The sequence below is a fragment of the Opisthocomus hoazin genome, chromosome Z, assembly GCF_030867145.1.
Source record: "Opisthocomus hoazin isolate bOpiHoa1 chromosome Z, bOpiHoa1.hap1, whole genome shotgun sequence".
NCBI classification, from domain to species: Eukaryota; Metazoa; Chordata; class Aves; order Opisthocomiformes; family Opisthocomidae; genus Opisthocomus; species Opisthocomus hoazin.
The window spans coordinates 39,776,919-39,800,975 of NC_134454.1; the positions used below are offsets into that span (position 1 = coordinate 39,776,919).

General features: G+C 40.0%; 2 protein-coding genes across 3 annotated transcripts in view; both read left to right on the forward strand.

Annotated features, from left to right (window-relative positions):
* Positions 1 to 13,082, forward strand: part of LVRN (laeverin) — a 37,857-nt gene extending 24,775 nt beyond the window's left edge. The window contains exons 13-20 of one of the 2 annotated variants that reach the window (XM_075411782.1): positions 1,265 to 1,320; positions 2,545 to 2,698; positions 3,555 to 3,649; positions 4,267 to 4,374; positions 7,746 to 7,916; positions 10,004 to 10,144; positions 11,268 to 11,343; positions 12,839 to 13,082. In XM_075411782.1, the coding sequence (XP_075267897.1) occupies positions 1,265 to 1,320; positions 2,545 to 2,698; positions 3,555 to 3,649; positions 4,267 to 4,374; positions 7,746 to 7,916; positions 10,004 to 10,144; positions 11,268 to 11,343; positions 12,839 to 12,985 (948 nt within the window). In that variant the 3' untranslated portion in view covers positions 12,986 to 13,082. The remainder of the gene's footprint in view (positions 1 to 1,264; positions 1,321 to 2,544; positions 2,699 to 3,554; positions 3,650 to 4,266; positions 4,375 to 7,745; positions 7,917 to 10,003; positions 10,145 to 11,267; positions 11,344 to 12,838) is intronic. The other variant, XM_075411783.1, reaches the window with a different exon arrangement.
* Positions 13,083 to 16,302: 3,220 nt separating this feature from the next.
* Positions 16,303 to 22,460, forward strand: ARL14EPL (ARF like GTPase 14 effector protein like). Its single transcript, XM_009943925.2, has 4 exons — positions 16,303 to 16,408; positions 19,993 to 20,111; positions 21,728 to 21,867; positions 22,238 to 22,460. Exons 2-4 carry the CDS (start codon positions 20,001 to 20,003, stop codon positions 22,458 to 22,460), a joined length of 474 nt encoding a protein of 157 aa, XP_009942227.1. The 5' UTR covers positions 16,303 to 16,408; positions 19,993 to 20,000.
* Positions 22,461 to 24,057: the final 1,597 nt, after the last annotated feature.

Here is a 24,057-nt window from a genome sequence, read left to right on the forward strand (position 1 = left end):
TCTTCAAAGCTGTCTTAATAGCTTGTGGTTCTTCCAGTCTCTTAAATGTTGCTCAGTTATCGGTACAGATATGTGACTGAGCTTTATTTGCTGTTAGGTAACCATGAAGAAGGAAAGTTGGGAGAAAGCTTTTTATTTCCACATTACCTCAAAGCACAGTATTTCTTCTAGTGAAATAAAAAAAAAATAAAATCTGACTTGGGTTTTTTGGTTGGGTGGTGGCTTTTTTTTGGTGGAGATTTTTCTTAGAAGTTCCAATCAGTTCTCCTTGGGCTGTTTCAGTCCTCTGTTGACACTGTAACTCAGAGCGGATTCCATCCGACCTCTGATTTGCCACAGTTTGGGCTGAAGGTGAAAGCAGTACGGAACAGCCTATACATGTGGCTGTACGTGGGATTGCATAGTACTGAATGTTGCCTAATCCTAGAGTGAACTAGAGGCTCCAGTAGTAATGTCAGCTCGTTGCGTTTGGCAACAGCGGTGAGAAAGTTTCAGCTTTCAGCATAATAGTGCAGTCAGATGACTTCTCCAGAAGGTCTGGACACGAGGCCAGTCAGAGCATGTGGTGCGGTTAAACCTTTCTGCAGCACACGGGCTTTCTGACTTCTGGGCTTTTTTCTTTCACAGCAAATCTAAGTCAGCAGGAAATGAGGTGTGTGCTGATTTGGGGCCATTTTTTGGCACTGGTCAGTGTGCAAGTTTGCTCGAGCAGTGGCCCAGCTGAAGGGTCACAGAAGCAGGGAGAAGATGAGGAGGGGTCATCAGTCCTCGTGGAAGCATGAGCTGTAAGCAGGCGTTCACCTACAGCTCTCCTTCAGTCATTTAATTCATGATAGTGCCAGTCACTCTGCTCTGAACTAATCTGAGTATGTATTCTGAACTGAAGCCTCACAATGAAAAAAATGTACCAAAATTATACAACTAGGATGTTTTTAGGAAATGTAGCAATTCCATATTTTAATTTTCATTACAGCATGCAAGTAAGAGGGGTCTTGAAATTCCGTGCGTAATGTACTGTAGCTGTGTATTTGTATAGAAGAATATATTATGTAGCTGTATATATATTTGTATTTATAAGTATCTCTAAAAGCACATACATAATTTCAGCTTAAAATGCAGGATCCGTTTTATGATGTTTTGTAGAAGATATTGGCTTAGAAAAAGTGTTAGGGACTTGTCTTATACTTCTAAAACATTGTAAAGCTTTTTTAAGCTCTTAGTGACATGTTTAGACCTATTAACACCACATGAATGGTTTCTGCAGGCTATTCCCGCTGTCAGCAGGTTCCAGCTAATAGATGATGTTTTTGCATTGACACAGTAAGTATGTTTCAAATATGTCATAGAAAATGATTAACCTACATGATTGCATTCAACTTCGCTACTTCTGCTTCGTTCATTCCTACCCATATGTGCCTCATAATGACAACAATTGTTTTGACAAAATAGTAGGGAAGTTAAGTATTTAATCAATTCTTCTGTCAGTGCTGAGTTATTTCTTTCAAAATTTCTTTTAACTTTTGTTCCGCCTCTTAGGAAATATTTTAAATAATGGCACTGTCATGAGTTTTTAGGGATTAACCTATGTTTGTTGTAACAGAAGGAACATTCTGAATGAACATTCTGAATTTTCCTTAATTTAATGTGGGCTACGCTGTCCTGCATCACTCTTAATACCTCTTTCGTTTCCCTTGCTGATGGATGACTCAGTGGTTTGTGTCTCTGGTGCTAGAGAGGTCAGCAGTATTGTAGGGAGCTGAAGAAGCAATAAATATGTCTGCACCTCAAATGTACCAGAAATCCCAAAAGCATCAGACACTTATGATGTGGGAGCTCACAGAGGAGGCGGCCAAAGCGTGCTGCCCCCCCTCAGAGCTTGCGGAGATAGCTCTGACAGGAGGAAGTAAAAATTCCCATTCCTTCTCTCATACAAATGTCCTTTCTCATGAGAGAGCTCAAATCTACTATGCAATAAAGAATGTAACTGTGAAATACAGACCTGTGCCCTATGCAGGTACGCTAGAAATGTTTCTGTTCTGGACCAGAAGGGCTTGAATTGCAATTTTATAGGGAAAGAATGAATTCCTTGCTAATTCCACACTGAGGCACAGAAATGCCATGCTGAAGTTGTTAATTCCAAGAATAACATGCATGTGAATTAAATTATTTGATTTCTACAATAATGTATATTCCACAAAAGAACCTGTAATGAAAACAGTGTTGTTTCACAATAACAATACAAGTGTATTATAACTCAAAACAGTGCTCTTTTCCTTCATTTTGTTCTGGTGGGACTGACGCATGTTGGAAATGTGCTTCCACTGTGTCCTGTAGACAGGACATACTGCATACTACCATGCATACTGCCATGATTGTCCTATTACTTTGATAGTGGCAATTATTTTTCCAATGTCTTTTATAGGTCACTCTCTGTGCAATATCCTGATGTTTTATTGTCAGTTACATAAATAAACAGAAAGTCGTGGTAGCTAATTAACGTGAATAGGTATGCTCAAGTATGAGGGTTTTTTTATCTTCAAATAGGTTTGGATACATTCAGATTGAAACAGCTCTTGAACTAACAAAGTACCTTGCCAGAGAAGATGAACTCGTCGTATGGAATGTGGTATTGTTAAACCTAGTACCTGAGAATTTGGAAAGTACTCTGAAGAACTATGAAGTATATCCGCTTTTAAAGGTATGACCTTTTTTGTTACTTAGCAAAAATACTAGACCATTTATATAAATGAGACTAAAATGAATGTAATGATGACTATGATGTGTCATAGTTCTTGCCATTCCCTTTGCATAATTTTGTCAACTTTTTTTTAATTAGAAGGAGGTACTTATTTGTATATATTAGTCAATGATTAATATCATTGAATCATGAGCAATTTTTACTATAAAGCAGAAATCTATTCACATTCTTTATATTAAGCTTGGTCCTAGTGTTTTTTTTAAAACTGAGGATCCAGAAAATACAGTTATCCATCAGTAGAGGGTAATGAGAGCAACACTATGTATAAAGGGGATATAGAATGTATCTGCTCTGTGGTTTGTACTGCTTTCCAGTTCATCTTCATGGAGAGAAAGAAGGAATTGGGTTTGGATACTGTATGAGGTGATTCTCTACCATATTTGAGCTACTTGAGATAATACTGTCTTATTTATTTCCTTGACTTCTATTTGAAGAAGATTTCACTTTTGTTTAAAGTGCAATCTCATGATAGTAGTTCTCTTAAGTCCTAAAGTAAATATGTATTTTTAAAATGTGTAAGAACTTATTTTTTTGTCTTTTCCTCTGAGAATGAGCATTTGTTTTCTTTCACAATGAGTTCAAAGGTCCTAATGATGTGAAACAGTAACGTCCCAGTTTGAACAGATGTATAGGTGTATTGAATTTTAGACCCAGTTTATGTGCTTTATTTTAATATGCTGTGTTGTCAAGAAATTAATAGTGGCAAATTTTTAGGATAAATCTGAGTAAGTAAAATACAGTAAAATAAAAACTTGCATCTAAATTAAAGTAATTTTTCTTTCCCTTCTTTTAAAAGAAATACCTTTTAAAGCGAATGTTGCCAATATACCATTATTATGCAGGTTTTATTCGTCAAAATGTTGATGCTTTGGAAGGTGACTATTTTGCTCAGTAAGTATTCTACTTTAATTTGAATCTAATCAAATTGTTACTTTTACTCTCCTGTAAATCTGTGTTGTTTATGATGAAACCCCCAATGAAACTGCAGTATCGGGATAGTTTGGGATATTTTCAGTCTGTTCAGTGAGCATAAAAGATGATAGTTTAATGATCTGAATGGTAGCTTTTTTTTATGGGTGAACAGGCTCAACAGGCTGCTTTTCTTGGGGAAAAACTGACAGCGATGAACTTCAGATGTGATTTATGGATCAATCACTAGAACTTTAAAATAGTTCATTTTGAAAGGCTATGGAAGCCACAGTCTTGAATGTCAGAATGATTTGGACTAGATGCAATTAGTATCTTAAAACTACCAAGAGCAGTATAAAACACACAACAAACTAAAAAAAATTACATTAGTAGCCTCACTAACATCCATGAATATTGATGTCAGGAATCCATTATTGGTAGTTTAAATTTCTGTTTTTATTAAACCTCAGCTGTTTCTAGTAGAGGTTCTCCTGCATTAACAGCATCATATGCTGAAACTGTGCTGGTCAAGCACAGTTCAAATACTCCAGATGTGGAATACATATCTTTTATTCTTGCAATTTTGGCTTCCCTTCAAGAGTGTATTTGGAAAAACTTTTTGCAACAGCGTGCTGGCTGGGCCTCCAAGACTGTTTGAACCTGTCATCTGAACTGTATGCTAAATGGATGGACAACCCTGAGTACAAGTAAGAATGATAATGTGCTCTTAGAGGTGTGCATGCATAAGTGAGGTGGAAAATTAATGGGCTTTTACACGGGAGAGGCAGAATGAGAAATGCTCCTGTACACAGCTCTTCTTTCTTGACAGAATGATAGAATTTAAGCCTAACTGTGCCCCCCCTAACCCTCTCCTCTTCCCCAAATCCCAACTTTATGTTGATTTCATTATTATTGCTTTTACATAGACTTCACAGGCTGGAAGATGCAGAGTTTTGCCATGAAGACCAAAACCTGTTTAGCCACATAACAGGTGAACCTCACAGTAGCGCTAATATCCCATTTTTTCCAGTCAATTTGCTGCAGTACAGCCTTAGGGTTATCATGTGTACCAACTTAATTTCTATGCTTCTCTTAGCAATACTGAGTGAAACAATGTTTGTATGATACAGGCATCTGCCCGTAGTGAGCCCATCAAATGGTCCTGCATGTTCTGTATTCGCCTAAAGGGGTGCTGGGAACAGCTGTCAGTTCTTATGCTGATATTGGAGCCTGGTGGTCAGGTTTCTGGTCTGTGAGGATGGAGTCTGGGCTCTACGAGGATCAGACTTCCTGTATTCGAGTATTGCATTGTTAAAGAAAATTTACCGTGTATTGAAATTCTTATTCTCTTTTCCTCCCTCTTTCTTTTGCTGTTTTTCTATGCAATAGTCAAGTAGTATTGGCACCGGTGAGTGAATATTTAAAGTTTGTTATGAGTTTTATTTGTTGTAATTTTAATAAATATTTTGTTGTTACTTGTATCTCTGTTGATATATATAGTTGGCTAAGTAAACTGAACTTGTATTTTTATGTTTGTGGAGTTTTTTAAATAGCTTTGTAGTGATCATCCTCATAAAAACTAAATTGTGCTTTGGATTTAAACTGAGAACTTCATATAGCCTAAATACATTCTGTTATGTTTCAGAGAGAATATTCTTACTACCCCACACTAAAAACAACAAAGCTATGCTGAATTCTCAGGCTGGTTTCAAAATAGTGACCTATCTTCCCCTGTTAATAATAAATAAAATATTCTTTTTCCTGGTGGAATACTGCATGCTTTATCTGAATTGAAGAGCTGAAAGTCTGTGAAATATATTAGCTGATTTGAATTAGATGGAGAAGATTAATTTCACTGTCCTTGCTGGCACTGAGATAAGTTCAAATGGACTTTACAACCTCACATTTCACATGGCTGTAAATGTGGAAAAAAACGCAACTATGAATTCTATAAGGCGAAAAAAATCAGCGTGTTTTGAGGAGAAAAACCATAGGAGATAGATAGGAAACTTCTTTGGTTTCAAATGACAGATCACGGTTCCTGTTCAGTTAAGAGTAGGCTTTTCAGATGATTGATAGAAAAAGAAAAGGGCATAAAAAACTTTTCACTTTGACAGAACCCTTTAGATGCTCTTATGTTCTCTATTCTGAGAGCAAAATTCAGAACCACACACTATAGTTCTGCCACATGTGAAACTCGGTAGGATTCTCACATCTATGGAAACGAGCAATGCTATTCCCTTTCAGATAAGGTGATCAGCTTTTAGCTGAACGTTTCCAAACAGTTCCTGGCAGAACTTAGCTGGACTTGATACGGTGCATATTTATCTGTTCCATGGAGCTAACAAGCCAAGAACTATGATTCCAGCCATTTTCTCAGTTTCACTCTTTTTTTTGATTTTACGAGTGAAGTGGAGCTAGCTAAATTAATGTATTCACTGTGGTGCTGTTACTGGCTTGTCTTCTTGTGAAAGAAGGAAATGAGTCTAGAGGGAGGGACAATGTTGCTGTACATTTTAGTTATTTACTGAAGGTAACCATCTACTGCTGTTGCCCTAAAAAGTTAAGAAAACACTATGTCCCTTCTGCACTGGCTCCAGGAAAACAACATTACCCTTCTTCCCAGCAGCTTTTTGCATCTTTCCCAAGATCCAGAAATGAGAGAATCCTGGCAGGCCAGTCATCTCAAACCACACAACTACTCCAAGAAAAAAATATCAAGATTAATAAACTCCACCCCTCATCCAACATACCCTCAAGCTCCAAAGTCCCTCTGGACCGCAATGGATTTCCTCAGTGAGTTATACAGCATAAATCACTTCAGGGCCACCACAGATGTCACCAGCCAGTGGACCAGTGTCCCAGAGTAGGCTGCCCGTATAGCCTGTCTTTAATGCTGAATATCAGAGCTGCAGCCAGAAGATAGACAGAGCTTACCTATTTGCCCTTCACCCACAACAGCTTTACAGTCAGTAATCAACATTTTCTTGAAACTATTGGAACAGCTGCAGTAGCAAAACAGCTGTATTTTATCCAAGGCAGGTTTTCATGAAGCATCTTGAAAAGAAGATTTTAACTAGCTGTATAGCCTGTTATCACCTTACCATTGCCTCTTTCTGCAGTGTTATGAAAATGATTACTAAACAAATTACTAGACCCTGTAACTCTAATAATATCTGTTGTAAAAGGATTCCTTGTAGGTCTATTCTTTACCTTGACATAACCACTCAATCTCAGTAAGCATCATTCTTGGTGGCAAATCCCATGTGTTCTGATCTAATAGAAGAAATTGTTTACTGCTTACAGACTTGGTCTTGTATAAGGCTAAGCAGATTACTAGTAGGCCTTTGGGAAGTTCCATATTTCATTTGTAGCAATGGGACCCATTCTCCTACAGACAATTAGTCCAAAATGCCATCAATTTAAACTGTTTTCAGACAGCCTGCATAGTAGAATACATCGCTATCACTGGAAAGGGTTGACAATGTCTTAATGTCAGGGACATATCATTGCCACGGGACAAATTTTCTGTTCAGCCTTTGCACATGGAGTATTACACTGATAATGTTTACATTTAGTTTCTGTTATGAAATTCATCGCCAATTGAGGACTGTCCCCTGGGATGGGAGTAATCAGAGGCTGCATGTTGCATCGAGAAATGTCCCTTTTTTTTCCATTTGTGCTGCATGTGTCTCTTCCTACTGGATGCATTCACTGAAGAAACTTTGAAAAGGCTTGTCTGGGATCATGTTCTATGCAGCTGTACCCTCTTTAATGGTGTGATCCATGTCCTAGGCTGTGATGTGAAAGAGTGGCATTGACACTGCACGTACACAAAATAGCTTGAACCAACTGTTTTAAAAGATGTTTTTGGTTTGCCTTTAAACTGCATGTTTTTTAAATGTTTAAATCATTAATAAAGCAAGTAAATTTCCTAGCTTTATTTAGATTGCTATTTTGAATTTCCTTTCTTGTGCATCTTTTAACTGTAAATAAACATTTGTTTTCAGTTATGCATTAACTGCTGGTTTTGACTTTACAACAATACAGTACCTTTTAATCATATTTTGCTTTGCAGAATTCCCTTTTTAATTAGAAGAACGGTCTGCTGCTATGGTGTTGCACTGGGAAGTGATAAAGAATGGAACTTTGCATGGGAAATGTATGACCATACCGACTCCACAAATGAAGATAAAGACATCCTGCTTGCTGCCATGAGCTGTGCCAAAGAATCATGGTTACTTTACAGGTGACCTTGATTAAAGTATATCTTTGCATATAGAGAAGTAAATCACAAGAACACAAATACTGTACTGTGCAAACCTGATGCCCCAGAACCGTGTGTGTTATAGACCACTGGAAGAATTTTAAGAGTTTTCTTACAGAGAAAGTATGATAAACAGGGCAAACACAAATGATTCTTCTGCTGATATAACATCCCAGAAGCTGGTAATCACCAAGAAAAGGATTTCCTGAGCTCTTAACGAGTATGTCACGTCCAACACTGGGCCTGTCTTCTGTCAATATATCTCTTGACCTTTTTGAACTAAAATTCAGGCCTTATAGCAGATTGTGTCAACACATCCTGTAATATAATTGCATGTTGTATGAAAACATGCTTCCTTATGGTTTGTTTTAAACCAATTTTGTGATATTTTTTAACTTGGAACCCATTGACTGCTGTTATTCTCTGCACTGTAAGAAACAATAATTATCATAATTTGCTTTGATGTTTTTCCCTGCAAGTTATGATTTTGTATAATTTTCTTATATTCCTTCTCCCGTGCTTATTTAATTTCCAAACTGAAATGTCATAGTCTATGTAGCCCCGTGTGGAAGCCAAATCAGTCAGGTTAATGGCAAAAATGAAAGAGTAGACTTAATAGCAAGCTGTTCACCCTTTGAAGTGCAGACTCACACTGAAAAGCATTTTTTTTTAAATTTCCAGTTTCGTAGAATCATAGAATATCCTGAGCAGGAAGGGATACACACTGTCGAGTCTAACTCCTGATTATATCTGCGGCAACCTAAAAGTTGTGCCATATATGTAAGAGTGTTTTCCAAATGCTTCCTGAACAGTTTGGAATACTGTATTTATTGTCTCTCACTGGCACCTGTATAAAATCTTTTCACTTTATCGGTAAAAAGATGTTGAAGTTGAGTTCTCTAATCTGTCATGTCCACATTACCTGAAGGATTCATCAAAGGACAGAAATTTGCTGGTGATGTCCTAAAGAATGATCATCCAAGAATTGCCGTAAACTCAATGGATCTAAAGCTGTGAAAATAGCAGAGACGTTTCTCCTGCCAGAGACCTGTTCTTGTGATGGTGGTCATTTGAGAAGACAGAACAAATATGCCTGAGAAGGTGGCAAGATGGGTTGCAAAGGGACGTGGATTCAACTTTGCTGATTTTGCACCTAACCTATGGTCCTTTATTGACTTTGTCATTGGCACAGGCTAGCACTGGTCCAGACAAGCACAGGGAGTTGTGATGACCTCCTTCCTCCCTGCGCCTTAGTAGTTGATAAGCCAATCTATTTCTGTAAATGCCACGCTGAAAGTCTTTTGGGGTGAGGAATGTTAAGCTAGGCTTTTCCTGGCCCTCAGTACATTTTGTCTGTTCTATTAAGCACAGTGGTAGCGTGCAGATGCTCATCTACTCTACCCATAAGCGGCTGCCTGCAAGACCCTGTAAGAAGATAACTCTAACAGTGCTCCTTGAAAGTAGGAGCATGCAAGGTCATACATTAAGGCAAGAAAGAGCATAGTTACTTACTTCTTCAAGATATTCAGGCATTCACTGCCACTGAGATAATTGGCCGGTAGTTCCTTAAATACTTCCAAAATCATGCCTTAGTCCCCATGAGAGCATTCAAGACCCCTTGTTATTTGATCTTGTTGTAGGAGACCCTATAAACAGGTCCTGTTTGCATAACAGGGTGTCTCACTGCTGGCTCACCCTCTAGGCTCCATCTGTGTCACGGCAAAGTGAGTCTCCAGAAAACGAGAAGCAGTTTGCCTTTCCACAGTGTTGTCTGGTAGGAGTGGTTGTCTTTCTGTAACACAGATCAGAAAAGCACGTATATCCACCTGATGTGCTACACCCTCACTTTACTGAGAGGTGGAGAGTCAATGTGCAAGAACAGGGGATTTCACCAACATAAGGACAAAACCCAAGCTGAATACACAGCTCAGAGTGTCACCAACTTTGGTATAACCTTCCACATTCTGGTGTTTGCTGAGACAGGAATTTTCCTGAATTGGATGGTATTTCCAGATTATCACTGTTAAACAGCAAGTGATAGGTACAATTATTACCTTCTTTCCTAACAGATACTTGCAATATGGACTCAGCGATACATTATTTTCTTCCAATTGTACTTCAGTCATCATCTTATATGTGGTGACTAAGGATATTGGGCACCGTATAGCCTGGGAATTTGTTACGGAAAATTGGCCACTTTTAAGTGAAAGGTATGGTAAACAACCAGGTTTGGGTTCCTTTCGTTTCTGTGGCTCTTTGGCTTCTTTCTCCATCTTTATGTTTGAGCTGTAAAAGCCAGATGCAGATTTTCCATCCATATGGCTTTTTTGTAATGATTGATGCAATTCCATAAGTATGCAGAGAAGGGTTTTCGTAGGATTCAGTGCTGATCAGGGCTTAATGTGAAAGAATAGCTCATGTCAGACAGGATACATTAAAAATCAGTGTGTTCATGACTGTTTTGATGCTTTTAAATGTTAAATTTCCTGGAAAATCAGACTCTAGAATTGGGTTTATCCACTAGCATTTCACAAGTGTGGGTGTAAAACACTGCAGTGAGATTGTAACCTCTTTTGCAAAGAGAATATGGAGAGATGGAGGATTGGGGTACCTGTCTTGAGCAAAGCAAGTATTTTGATGTCTGTTCAAAGACTCCCTCTCTCCTTGGCAATGGTGAAAAGCAGCAGGGCTGTGCCAGAGTACGTTCCTGCTGTCTTTGGTGACAGAGGAGTCCATCAGGAGCTGTTAGCATTAGCATAACCAAGACCAGCCATCTGGGAGCATTCAAATGTGTATCTGTATTGCTAATGCTAGAAAAGGCAAGTTGTAGCAGGTTTATGTCACACCAACTTATTCCTTTACAGACCTTTTCTGTGTTCCATGCTGCTGAGAAATTTGGTAGGAAACTGATTATTTTCAAACTAAAAGAATAGTAGGGGTGTTAATTTATATGCCATCCTCAAGATACCAACAGAAACACCAAGTTGTTAGATCCATTATTGGTTAGCCTTTCTAGCTCAGTTTGGCTGTGTGGGCTCACAAAGATTATCTGTTTTAAGCAAAGAATACGTATTATCAAAGTAGAAATACCAGATCTTACTGGAAGATTAAAATGAAGGGTAATTAGTGTGCTAATCCTGGTCAAAAGTCTAAATTGGATATTAGTGATGTTTCTTTAAAAGGGGAAAAAGAGTACACAATGGCAAACTTCAGCTTAGTTGGTATTTCCAACACAGTAAATAATAACTAAATAGTGGGAATATTTTCAAATGAGGTGAAATTTAGTATATTTGCTAGCATGTTGTTTGAAGGGCCTTTATCTCAATTTTACAGGTATGGGAAGGAATTATTACATGATGTATTAAAAGTCATGGGAAGATTTGTCAATACTGATATACAGATCCAAGAGGTAAATCAGAGAAGCAGTTAGTTTCAACTCTATTGCCAGTTTGTAAATACAGGTTTTTAAATCTCTTTTTTTTTTAAAGAACCACAGAACATATTGTATAAGGTTGCTATGCTGAGACAATAAGAAAAATTAAACTTCCTCTCCTGTGAAAGAGGCATATGAGCATGCACCCATAGCTGTGCAGTCCGTGTGTGCAGGTAGTTATTAATCATGGCATGAAAGTGAGCTTCTGTGCAGGGATGGGTGTTGTCCTGCTTTGTGTGGTTGCGGTGTAAGAAGTTGCCTGCCTGTATGCTGTACAGATGGATTGCACGCATGATACAGTTCTTTCCTTCTGACTGCCTGGCAGCCAGGATGAACCCATGAACAATACTGTCTAATTGGGCTGCTGTATGTCTGGAAAGAGGGAAGGGGTTTTGGGAAACCTGCTGAAGGGTGGAAGTCTGTGGGAGGTGGCTGTAGGCTGTCTTATTTTATTCCCCACAATAATCCACATTAGTGCCTGGGACAAATTAATATCTATCACTGATTGATTGATTCTCTTTTCTTGTTCTTTTGCCTCCAGTCCAAGTCTCCCTAGATTCTTTCCCAAAATATTATTTTGTTTTTTGCAACAGCTCAGCTTTTGTGCTGTCTGCATGTGACCCACATCTGTGTGCCAGCCCTGAACCGCTAATATCTGTCATTACAGGAAAAATTTTGCTTCTCTTTTTTGCTGTTGATTGATGCATGCATACAGCAAGTAAATGAGAAGGGATGCTTAATAAGGATAGCAATTTAGAGAGCTCCTAAAATGAAAAAAATCTATCTTGAACATTCATGAACTGTAAGTTTTTCACCTTTTTTCTTTAGGGACAAACTCCTTGGGATGGCAAAAGCAATGGCCCAGTGCCAACCTTTAAATTAACCTACAGGTTTGGAACTGAGTCCCAATTAATATTATGAAAGCTATCTCATTCTTCTGTTTAAAATCTGTCTGTAGAGATCACCTTTGCCATGATGTCTACAAGAAATTTACCAAAAGTTGAGCTGCTGGCATGTTAGCCTGCTGGTTGTCATGTTGACATCTATCTCATTTCTCTTCTTGTTCATTTCCTACTCCCTCCATATATTAGCTCCCCTTACCTGTTCTTCAGGCTTCTCTTGTCTTCTGCTCATTAGACTGATAGGAAAGACTTCTGCTTCTGTGATTATAGAACAGGCAGCACAAGAGGATTTTGCTACCCAACTAGTCCTAGACAGTGTGTGGTACCACCAGTACCAGTGAAGCTGGCTGCATTTGAAAGCATTTTCAGAGGTACAACAAAAGGGCGCATTCCTGATGTGCAAGGAGCTTTCCCACCTTTGTGTTAACCAGTAAGCTTGCCCCATCCCCTCCTTAGTCTCTGCCATCTCCCCCTTTTCCATGTACTTCTGTCTAAAGCACCTGTCAGGTACACAGTTTCTTGCTGTAAGTGATGTTATGTGAACTAAGCTCATGTGTTTATTTCTTCAGTTGCAGGTTTTTTATAATGCTACACTGGAAGAAGATGAGAGAGTGGCTACTACGTTACTACTGGAGCTTACGAAATTTGAAAATATGGAAAGGAGAGAACTGCTAATCAAAGTTGCCAACTGGTTACGGAAAAATGTAGATGATTGACCTGGAAAATAATTTCCAGTATATTTTAGAGTGTGATTCACTAGCATTTTGGTATTCATTTTAAGATGTAATTAAAGATAAAGCACATTTTTATGAATCCTGTGGTTGTCTTCCCAGTTGGAAAGTCTGGCCAAAATAATCCACAAAGAAAAGAAAGATTCAGTGGAAGAAATGAGAGATATATTTTCAGATTATATCTCAATTAATTTTCTACTGGATGAGTGGTTAGTAGGGATGCATTGCTAATAATAATCTAACACATAGCTACAGTCCTAAATCCTTTGGTTTTTCTGAATATCAGAATGAAAGTTATGGTCCAAGTTTGTGGCAAAACACGTGAGGAAGCTGGAAAAGTTTTATATTCTGATTTGCTTAAGATTTGTACTGTGACCTTGGCCAAGTCATTTAATCTGTCTCTCTCCCACTTCTGTGTTTGTAAATTGAAAAGAGGACAATAATTTAGAACAGTGCCATGAAACATAAACTTGAGAATGACTTTAGACCTGTAGGGAGGAAACGACTAAAGAAACCTCAAATTTTAATTGTAATAAATGAATGCCTCGTCATTCAAACTCTATTTTTCCTTAGCAGATCTGTACTTAGTGTGACTACATTCACATTTGTGTTTGATTAGAAATGTGTTTTTGAAGATACCTTCCCAGGTGTCTCAGTTTACCATGTTTCCACGTCCAGGGCAGTCTTGGATTGTGTGAACTAGATTTTCTTTGGATGAAATTTGTCTAGGAGATAATGAACTCCTGGTGTGCAACTGATAGATACTACCATCTCATGGTCATTTTGCCCACAGCACTAGAGTGCAACTAGTCTGAACTAACCCTTCTGCAACATCACCAAGTGTTTCCATTCCTACCGCACTGAGCTGCTTGCTGATGGAGACATAGGGTTAATCATCTCGCTTACGCAGCGTTTTGGAGGTGAATTCAGTCCATTAGGGTTAGCAAACCATATTAGTAAACCATATTAGCTTGTGGTTGAACAAGTATGGGATCCTCAGTCCTTGCAATTTATTTATTTGTGGGGTAATAATATTATGACAAAATTACTGTACTGGTGCTCAGGTTAATATAGAAAACAATGTTATGTGGGAATGCAGAAAACCCAAGAAGTTAGAGTACTGCACTATGAGGAGACAAGGAATAAGAAACAGACTTGTTGATACAAAGAATTTTTCACTGGCACCCTCTAAATACTTTTAAGAAAAACACTGCCATGTTGGCTGCAATGAATCTCCTCTGCTACCCATGGCTGCAAAGAAAAATTGCAACTATTTTGAGACTACCTGAGGATCCCTTTAGTGTATGGGAATTACCAACTGGTCCAGCCAGGTTTGTGCTGGAATCATTTGACCTCTTCAGCATTTGATAATGTTAAGGGTAGTGCCAAAGAAAATTGCATGTATTCTTGACAGTCTTCATCAAGCTGATTCAGAAAGCAGAGGAAGTCTTTGAGGCTGTGATGAATTAGAGGGGTTTTGTTTCAGCATTTCCTGTGACACCCACTAGTTAATTGCTGGCTCTGCACACACCTGATAAACCTGGCAGTTTAGAAAAAATGGGGGTGCTGGGAGGAGGAGGTGGAGAGGGAAAGGAATTATAAAATTGGGGGAACACCACTAAGACCTCAATCTGTGTTAACATTTTAACAATGAAATCGTAGAGCCCCAAGGAACTGTTTCCCAATGGGATAAGAGCATTATAGATTAATTTTTAGCACTGAAAAATGCATTTTTTTTTCTCTTCAGCTGCCCCTTTTGTACTGGCTGCAGGGATGCTACTGAGCGCAATGCACAGCAGAGTGTACTAATGTGTACAAGGAGCAATCAGCTTGATATTGGATGATAATGGCCAGGAAGCTTAAAAGAAATTTAACGAATCTGTAACCATTTTTCTGCTTTTCTCTACCCCACCCCCCCAAATGGCAGGGACATTTGTATCATATCTCCTGAGGCACATTTATAGTCACATGCTTATTGTGGGGAGGACTTGTCCCTGTAGGAACCATTAGGCGTTTCACCACCAGAATCAATCTCTCTAAATGTCACCTAAGATTTTAATCTACATGTACATACTCACTTACTTGTGATTCATTCAGTAAAAACTATTCTGAGTAGATTGTAGGCTGCAGGTTATCATGTATGCCATGATAAACAAATACCAGAACTCATGCACAAACAGTTCAGAAAAAGTTCAGATACACAGGTGTAAGCACTAGCAAAATGGAAGAAAAGGAGATATTAAGCATAAGGTGGCTTAATTATAAGTTTTATATTTATAGAGCTAATAATTCCTGTTTTCTCCACTATGTAGAACAAGGAGAAATCAGAAGAACATTGGAAAAAATACAGGAGACTAAAACAGGTTGTAGGTTTTTGTTTGTGTCTTGCTGTTGTATGAGTACCTTGGAGATCATGAATTTTTTTTTCCCATGAGGGATTTCTGTTTTATTTTTCATGACAAGCAAAACAGTCTGTGGAACAAAATGAAGGTATGTATAGCAGCATTTAAATCACCTAGCTAAGGTCTGCTGATAGAATGCTACATCAGCTTTTGGTTCTGAAAGTGTTTGGAGGGAAAGAAAATAATATGGTAAATAATAAATTTACTTGCCCTCAGACTGGGTTGTGAAATACCTCAGAGGATGGATGGATACATTTGATGAAGATTAAAAAGACAAGTTGGACTATTTGTCTAAGCACAAGAGGAGAATTTATAAGACTTGACAATTTTGGATGTTTATTAGAATTTAGCTGTGTTCTAGGGAAGAGTAATGAAAGCCATAAGTGATTGCAGCGTACTGGAAATCAGTATCGGGAGGTATCAGGAGGAGTCTGATTTTCTCCACTAGTACAACAAACAATCCTGAACGGCAGCAAGCTAAACTGTAAGGTTGCATTGTCATTTCAGCTATTGGGGAACATGTTTATTTGGTGACTTCTGACTGTTGGACATGGTGAACAGAATCCAGAACTTTTTTTCTAAAGTGGTGACATTTTTACTACATCCTTTAATACACCCATGTCCTAAAAAAAATCTTAATTTTTGTAAAATGCAGTAGTTGTTAGATTTTTTTAAATTAAATTCAAGAAAAAAAGCTCTAAGAAATACATTTGCTCTGTGGACATACCACAGAGGCAAGTAATAAGTGAGGACTCTCATCCCAGTTTATATCATTCCTCTATTTCCACTCTTTTTGCTAAGTACTATTTAAAAGCCATAATTAATGAGACAGAAAGTGTGAGGTCCTTTAAGACAGTTACCTGGCACTGTCTTCAGCCTGCTCCTCTGGGGACCATTATTTTGATTATTTGTCTTCTGTTTCAGTCACCCTGGGACTGATGTCATAGTTCCACTATCAGAGTAACTGTGCAGGAGCAGACCTACGCTGTGCCAGCCCCTTCCTTCGGTACGTGCAATTTAAAATTCTGGAGACCCTCCTTTCTCTCTTGCTGTCTGCTCTGAGCTGAACACACACCCTTCAGAACTGCAGGTTTTCAGAAGGTAAGTCTGGCAGACCTCTTCTGCCTATTGCACGACAACCAGAAGAATCACATGATTTTATAATTATCTCTTAGAGTTCAGCTGAAGGATCCCTCACTTTCAGATACAGCAGAAAGACTCTTGGTTTGGGAGGGAAAACTCATGAGGATTTGTTTTCTTTTACTGGGAGAAGGTGGGATTTGCTTCTCCAGACTCCTGTCACAGAATATGCCATTGCTCTGTCACTATTTTTATCAGTTTTCTGGGAAACCAGCTGATTTACAGGAGATGACAACTATTTCTTCATCTGGTCTGTGTTTCCCCGCTGGCTTCAAGGCCATCTTCTGAACACACCTGCACATTTGGGATTATAAGAGAAGGCACGGACCAGCTCATAAGTGGCCTTTCCACACCTTTACAGCCCAGTCCATAGGTGATTCTGAGGAACATTGGTTTATTCTCGTTCTTAATTTGGCTGGCACCAGATGTCCTGTAAAGATTTCAAGATGCATACGTGAATGTGTCACAAACCTGACTGCTGGTTTCTGAGCCCACAGTCATCTCTGCAGAACTAGGTTGAGCAAGAGAGGACTATTGCAATGGGTCAGTCTAATCCACGCGGGCACAGGGCGATTAAAGCCACAGGGACGCCATCTTGTCTTGCCCTGGTGAAAGCAATGAACATGCTTACAGATCTCAGTCAGAAAGTCTCTAGTGGCATGAACGAACACAACTTGAAAACAATGTGCATTCAGGCTGGCAAGCCCTGCAGAGATACTGGTTTTAGCCTGCTGAGGTCAAGCAGCCTGAAGTATCTGGAATGCTGTCACCGCATTTCACACCAGCTGAAATGTTTAGCAGTGCAATCTGCAAGGATCATAAATAGGAATACTAAATTCTTGAAAGAGCAGATACAGGAAAATATTTCTGTTATGAAAATCATAAACAAATGCAGTTCTTTCCAAATCCAAACATATTCTGACACTGTTCTCTGAGCAGAAACATCTGTCTCTTGGATAAGACCAAGTCTGTTTTAATATAACAAGGTCTCTGATTTTCTTCATCCCTTAAGCTGCTTTTAGCCTTGTCAGCAGTGCCAAGGGGCTGTGCTGAAATTGCCAGCTCTCAGCCATATGCTATGGCCACAGTGGGATGTTGAGATGTGCATGATCACCTCCAGGAAGTACTTGCTGTATTCAAAAGGTGTGGGAGAACACAAGTTTTGGCGGAGGAAGAGTACAGCTGATGGTTCTCCTCAGAGTTGAGATTTTTATGGAAGAGACAAGTGTTCAATGCATTGCCCATGGATTATTGCTACAGCCAGACCAAAAGCAGTAGATAGAAAAACTCTGCTCCAGGGACAAGAATACTTTCCTTTGGATAATTATGTTCTGCAGGCTTCAGAGTGGATGCTTGAGTCTCACAATATCACTTGCTCCCCTGTCCCCCTTCAGAAAGTGCTATGGAGGATGACTAGTCCTGTGAGTCTCACCAACTTCTGAATCTTGCACAATTTCCTAGTCACACTCTGCCTCATTTTTAGTATCTTTCCTGGAGATTAAAATTCAACACTGTATCTTTACAATATATATGGAGACAGAAAAGTGCTACATTTTCTGTGCAGGATGTTTTCACTGGGGTGCAATGGCATTTGAAATGTGTTTGGAACAAGATGCTTGTTCCTTTTCTACCAATATTTCAAAAGTGGCTCCTGGTTTTGAGTGTTTGGCTCCAGATAACTGTTAGGACCTAGTTTCCAAAGGAGTCAAATATTCAGAGGACAGGTTGGAATTCTGCATGCTTACGCTGGTAGCTGCTGATGGCTGTCGTGCTCCTGACCCCTGCACACTGTAATAAAACAGGCGTGGATGATGGTTGTGCATGCTGATAAAGCGCTTTAACAATGCTGGATGCATGGCTGGACACAAGAGGAGATGCAGGAAGCAAATCCTTGTCAGGACTCCAACTTGATTGCACATGAAGAGCAATAGTGTCTTTGGACCAGTGGCCTTCATTCTCGTTTTATTTGTAAATCCCTAGCAAATTTCCAGTAGGAAAGGAGGCTCCGTCATAGAGCAAATATTAATTGCCCGGTAATAGTTTCCTTTCCTAATCCTAAAAAGATGCTCAGGTCCCAGCATTGAAACTGTTGTGCAGAGCATTCCATTGTGAATAGCGTCACAATCGCAGCCGTTCTTCGGGTCATTGCCGGTGAGAAAGGGAAACCCTCTCTGAAACAGGCTGAAGGCTGTTCTTCTCACCTCTCAGAAAAGTGTCCCTTCCCGTTACTGTGAGGCCTCTTCCTTCTCACTGCTATTCCCACTTTGACTGTTGCCCTGCAGGTAGGGGCTGCAACAGAGGGAACTAAAGGCCTGGACTCCTCTCCTTCTCTCGGAGAGGTGCTGGCCCTTTGGCAGCGGTGGAATGCAGATCTTCTCTGGGACAGGGTTTGGGCAACAATCCTAAAGGGCAGGGTAACCTGGCAGAGACCACTGCACTACTTTTCAGAGGTAATGGGAGAGACTGGGCAGCACCTGGGGAATCGTTGGAGGAACTCCAGAGCCACTCGAGTATTTATGGTGGTGTTTGTGGTTAAAGTCTGAAATGCATATGTTGCATAAAAAGTTTAAACGGAGTAGCTTCACAGGATGGGTAAGAAGAAGTAGCTAACAGCCATCCTGAACAGCTGCCACCACCATCTCCGTGTGACGGGGGAGAAGTGATGGGATGGCATTTGTAGGACAGATTCGCAGAACCCACAGTCCTCCCTGGGTGCTTTGCTAGCAGAGCGACGCGCCCGTTTGCTGTTGAACCTGCAAGCTACGCCTGCTGTTCCTACGCAAAATCTTTGGCCAGTCTCAGGACTGAGATTTCAAAGCCGACAAGTTTTCTGCTAGCCTGCAGGAGGAACACCGCGAACCTGCAGGGAACGCTGCGGTGTCTGCAACCGGCGGGGACCCCCGCTGCGGTGGGGACCCCCGCTGCGGTGTCTGCGACCGGTGCGGACCCGCGCTGCGGGTGCCCGAGATCCCGGCCCCCTGCTCCCCCCGCGGCAGCAGTGCCACCTGCTGGTCAGTCGAGGGGCCGCTCCCGCGTCCTGCGGTCCGCCGCCCCGCGGCACACCGCCCGCGCCTGTGACTGCTACCCCCGCAGACCGCTCCTCGCCGCCGCCTTAAAGGCGACAGGGCGGTGGAGCGGTGTCACCGACAGATTCCGAGGTGGCCGCGTTTCTTTCAGTTTCTGGGTTACTTAGACACTAGGGATTTTCTGGGGTTTGCTTAATGAATAACAGAGAGGCTTCGGTGACACCGCTTTTGTTTGTGTTAGTTATTTTAATGCAGTTTTAAAATCGAGGCGGATACTCAGCCACATTTTGTTCTGAATTTGCTGTTGGTTAAGAACACGTAAAAGCCTAGTATGGATATCATCTGCTCACCTTAAAACATTCACTTAGAAGCCCGTGGATCTCTGTCTATGTCTAACACATATGTATGTATATATTTCACAAAGTTGATCAAATGAGTGATCGTGCGGAAGAAAACGCCAAGAAAAGCAATTCTGCCCAGGAAACATCTGCAGAAGGAAATGTCTCTCCCGCTAAGGACTGCTCAATAACACAAAAACAATTGGTATGACTTCTCTAGTACCATTTTATTATCAAGATACTTACAACTGCTTTCAATTTCTTCCATTAAAAAGAAAAAAAAAAAGCTGTAGTCAATAGGGAAATATCAGTCATAACAACAGTGAAATGAGTCAAGTTTGCAATGCAGTAATTTAGATGGGCAGGAGCACATGAAATAGGAAGTAGGGAAATAGGAGAGTACTCCTAGAGGGAGGACTATCTCCATAGCTTATTATTTGTTTCCAGCTTGAACTCGCATAATTTATGGTCATGAACGATGATGATGCTGAAGCATGTTTTCTCCACCAAAAATGTACCCCAGACCCAAAAGCTGCATAACGTAGGTGCATGAAATTGCCCTATAGGCTTTAAGGGGGATGCAAATGAAGATGCACAGCATCAGTCACCTTGTAAGTAAGTGCACTCAAGTGCATGGATATTTCTAAATCAGTGTATCAGCAGACTGGACTGAACTGCCACAGCTTTCCCCATGAGAAGCAATGAAGGCGCTCGCTTGTTTGTGAAAAATCATTGTAAACTCTGAAAGAAATGACACTCTCCAGGGAAGATGAGGGGTGCCAATTCAGTTCCATTTACCTAAGAGGAGAAAAGATCAATTTGTATGTATGTTTGTGCATTTGCACAATGAATGAAAAGTGTGAGTTCAATGCCCACAGTCATTGTCCAAAGATAAATTACTTGACAGAATGCCCATGTTTGTTTGCGTTGACTTTAAACACGACTGTCAACATACATGGACAATGTGGAATGGCAATACACAGAGGCGATATTTTAACCTCCCAAACTATTCAGTTTTATCTAATTGCAAACATGAATTCCATAAAATAGGCAAGAAAATGCTCCCTCCTATTTCTCAAAAACTGTGCTCAGTTTAGTTTCTTTATTTTTGTCTGTGCTTTTTTCATACTCCTCACTTGTGCAAATGCTTCCTTCCTGCACTAGTTCCTCCTCCAGACATTTCTCTTTCCCCTAGATCGTTTGGACAAAAGTGGGTTCTAGACATCTGAGGGAACAGTCAGGCTGCCCAGAGAGGTTGTGGAGTCTCCTTCTCTGGAGATATTCAAGACCGGCCTGGACAAGGTCCTGTGCAGCCTGCTGTAGGTGACCCTGCTTCGGCAGGGGGGTTGGACTAGATGACCCACAGAGGTCCCTTCCAACCCTGAACATTCTGTGATTCTGTGGTTCTGTAACAGTGAAGATAAGGGCAAACCCAGCTGAGATGCTTATAATCATAGAACTTGTTTTTACATTATGGATAAAGTTGAAGAAAAAAATACATGATTCTGCCTTCCACAAGACAACTTTCAAACTCCGTACCACTGTACCAGAGTCACGGTTGTTCCCTCCCCTGTCACGATGCACAGCTGGTCATAGGAATGGCTGATGAAGGAACCATCAATTAACAGTTAGACAAGCAAACATTTTAAACAATGCGATCTTAATTTAAGTCAAGTTTTGCTTCATTTGCCTACCTGTGTTGTTTTAAGTTATAAAGAAGAGTAATTTTCATGTCATGTGAAAGACAGTAAGGACATTTGGCAGCTCTTAAATATTTGTACTAATTATACTAATTATAAACTTTCTGTTGTTTATTCATAGCAACAACTTGAGAAACAATTAAAATGCTTAGCCTTTCAAAATCCAGGACCTCAGGTAGCTGACTTCAATCCTGAAACTAGAGAGCAGAAAAAGAGAGCGTGCATGTCACAGATGAAACAAGATTTTTTTTATAAGCCCAAGTAAGATACGATCATTTATGACATATTTTGCTTTAAAAAAGTGGCTAGTATGCTGTTTACTGAATATAAATGAAATTAATAATGGCATTAATATTTGGCAGAGAGATTTCTTATTACGCATGAAAGCTGTGCTGGGAAAACAAGTCTTTTCTGTGTGACTTCAGAGAATTTTGATTTACTTCTTTGCCACACTTTCATTTTTCATAAAAGTGGATGTTGCAATTAGGATATAATGCTGCTATTTCATTATGCTGTGAGGTTGTTAAAAGGAAATATTTGTTCCTGGACAGATGCTTCCCACATTTGTTCGGTTTAGTATTCAAACATGTTGAAGCATTCCTTGAGAATCACTTTTTCTTCTCTTTTGCAGAATTAAAAAGAAGTATGACAAATATGGCAGGCTGCTTTGTAATAACATCGATTTGTGTGATTGCCTGGAAAAGAACTGCCTGGGTTGCTTCTATCCTTGCCCCAAATGCAATTCAAACAAATGTGGACCAGAATGTCGCTGCAATAGGAAATGGGTTTATGATACAATTGAGACTGAAGCTGGGAATGTGATCAGCGTGTTGCCATTTTTTGTCCCTGACTGATTTTGTTCTGATAGCTTTTGCAACTGAGCAAAGTTCTTCTTTCTTCGCATTTTATTAAAGTAAATCTTGGCTTTACACATTGTCTCCAGTGAAGTCCTTGGCAGTGGTGCTTGTGCTTCTTTATCACTGCCTACTTAGCAGACTTCAACCTTCCCTGCTAGAGTAGAAATGTGTATTCCATTCTTCCTCATCCTTGCGAGCTTTACTGAGGCACCTAGTCAGTTCTCTCTAAATACTGACTTTCTAAAATGGAAGGTGTCTGGATGGCTTTGGGAAGACAATTTTCTTACCCTAGGAAGCTGAACCACATTACTTGCAATCAGCTTTTTCTTGTTGATTTCTCTGCAGTCAGCATTTTTTTTTTTTTTAACAACATATGGTCTACCCAGTCTTGATCAGTCATTAATTACATAGCTAAACAGATTGGATGTTTTTGCCTATGGACAGAAAAGTGTCTGCCGTTCCGGGATTTTCCTCATACTGCTAGACATGACAGATTTCAAATACCACAACTTACACTCAGCCTTTTTATGAGGTAGATGTTCTCATTCATGATGGGCACCCACACCCTTTTTGAGGACTGAGGGTCACTCTGGTTCTTGAAGGGCAGAAAGCTGCAGATTGCTGTAGGTGATCTGTAGGACCATGCCGCTAGTGGGGGAATTATTCCCTGGGCCCAGTGCTTGTTTTTTAGGAGACTCTCCCAACTTTGAATGTGGCACCACCTCCTCCCCTACAAGAGGCCATTCTCTGTGGACAGAGGCCTTCTGCTCCAAGGCAGAGAGATCTCCCCAGAGAAGATACTTCCTGGAACAGGTCCCAGTAATGCCTTAACAGCACAATCTCCTTCTGACTTGATACCTTGGAAAGATTTGTTGCTCGTCTCAACTAACGACACCTCAGTACTTCAGCTTGTAGCATAATAACACCTAGTACCAAAAAACTTCATAGGAATATTTGCTGTGGTGGTTAAAACACTCTCTGTTTGGCAGTCGGATGCGGTGCTGTTCTCTCATTTACCCCACTGGTCCCAAAGGATCTTTTGACTTCTGCCAAGCGTCCAAACAGCCCACACCATCTCTGAGCTGTATTTCTTCAGGTACGTGGAAATACTGCCAGTGTAGGCAGGGATTGGTTTCTTGTTCCAGGCGTGCCACAGACTCATTCTGAACTTGATCGAATAAGCAGCTCTTCAAGAAGATAAAGTTGATTTACGTGGACATGAAGATGGCAGCCTTCCTTTGAAATACCCTCAAGATCTGAAATGGACAGGTTTGAGTTAGCTTCACTTTCTTTCCACTTAAAGGCAAGAACCCAAATAGTTTCTCAAGTGGATTCCTGTGGTAAGACTACATGTTAAATTTTTTGAGTATGATGATTAAACCCAGACTGGTGCACATCTTTAGAATCCCATTATTTAATTCATCGGTATTACTTTGTGGTTTTTAACGTGGACTGTGCCTCTGTCACAATCATAGCCAAATACAAAGTATAAGAGAACTCCATCACAAACACACATAGTGCAGCCTTGAAAATATAGCACAAAACCTGAAAAAGCAGAAGTGAGAGCCAAGGTAAGGGTAATGAAACAAAAGGA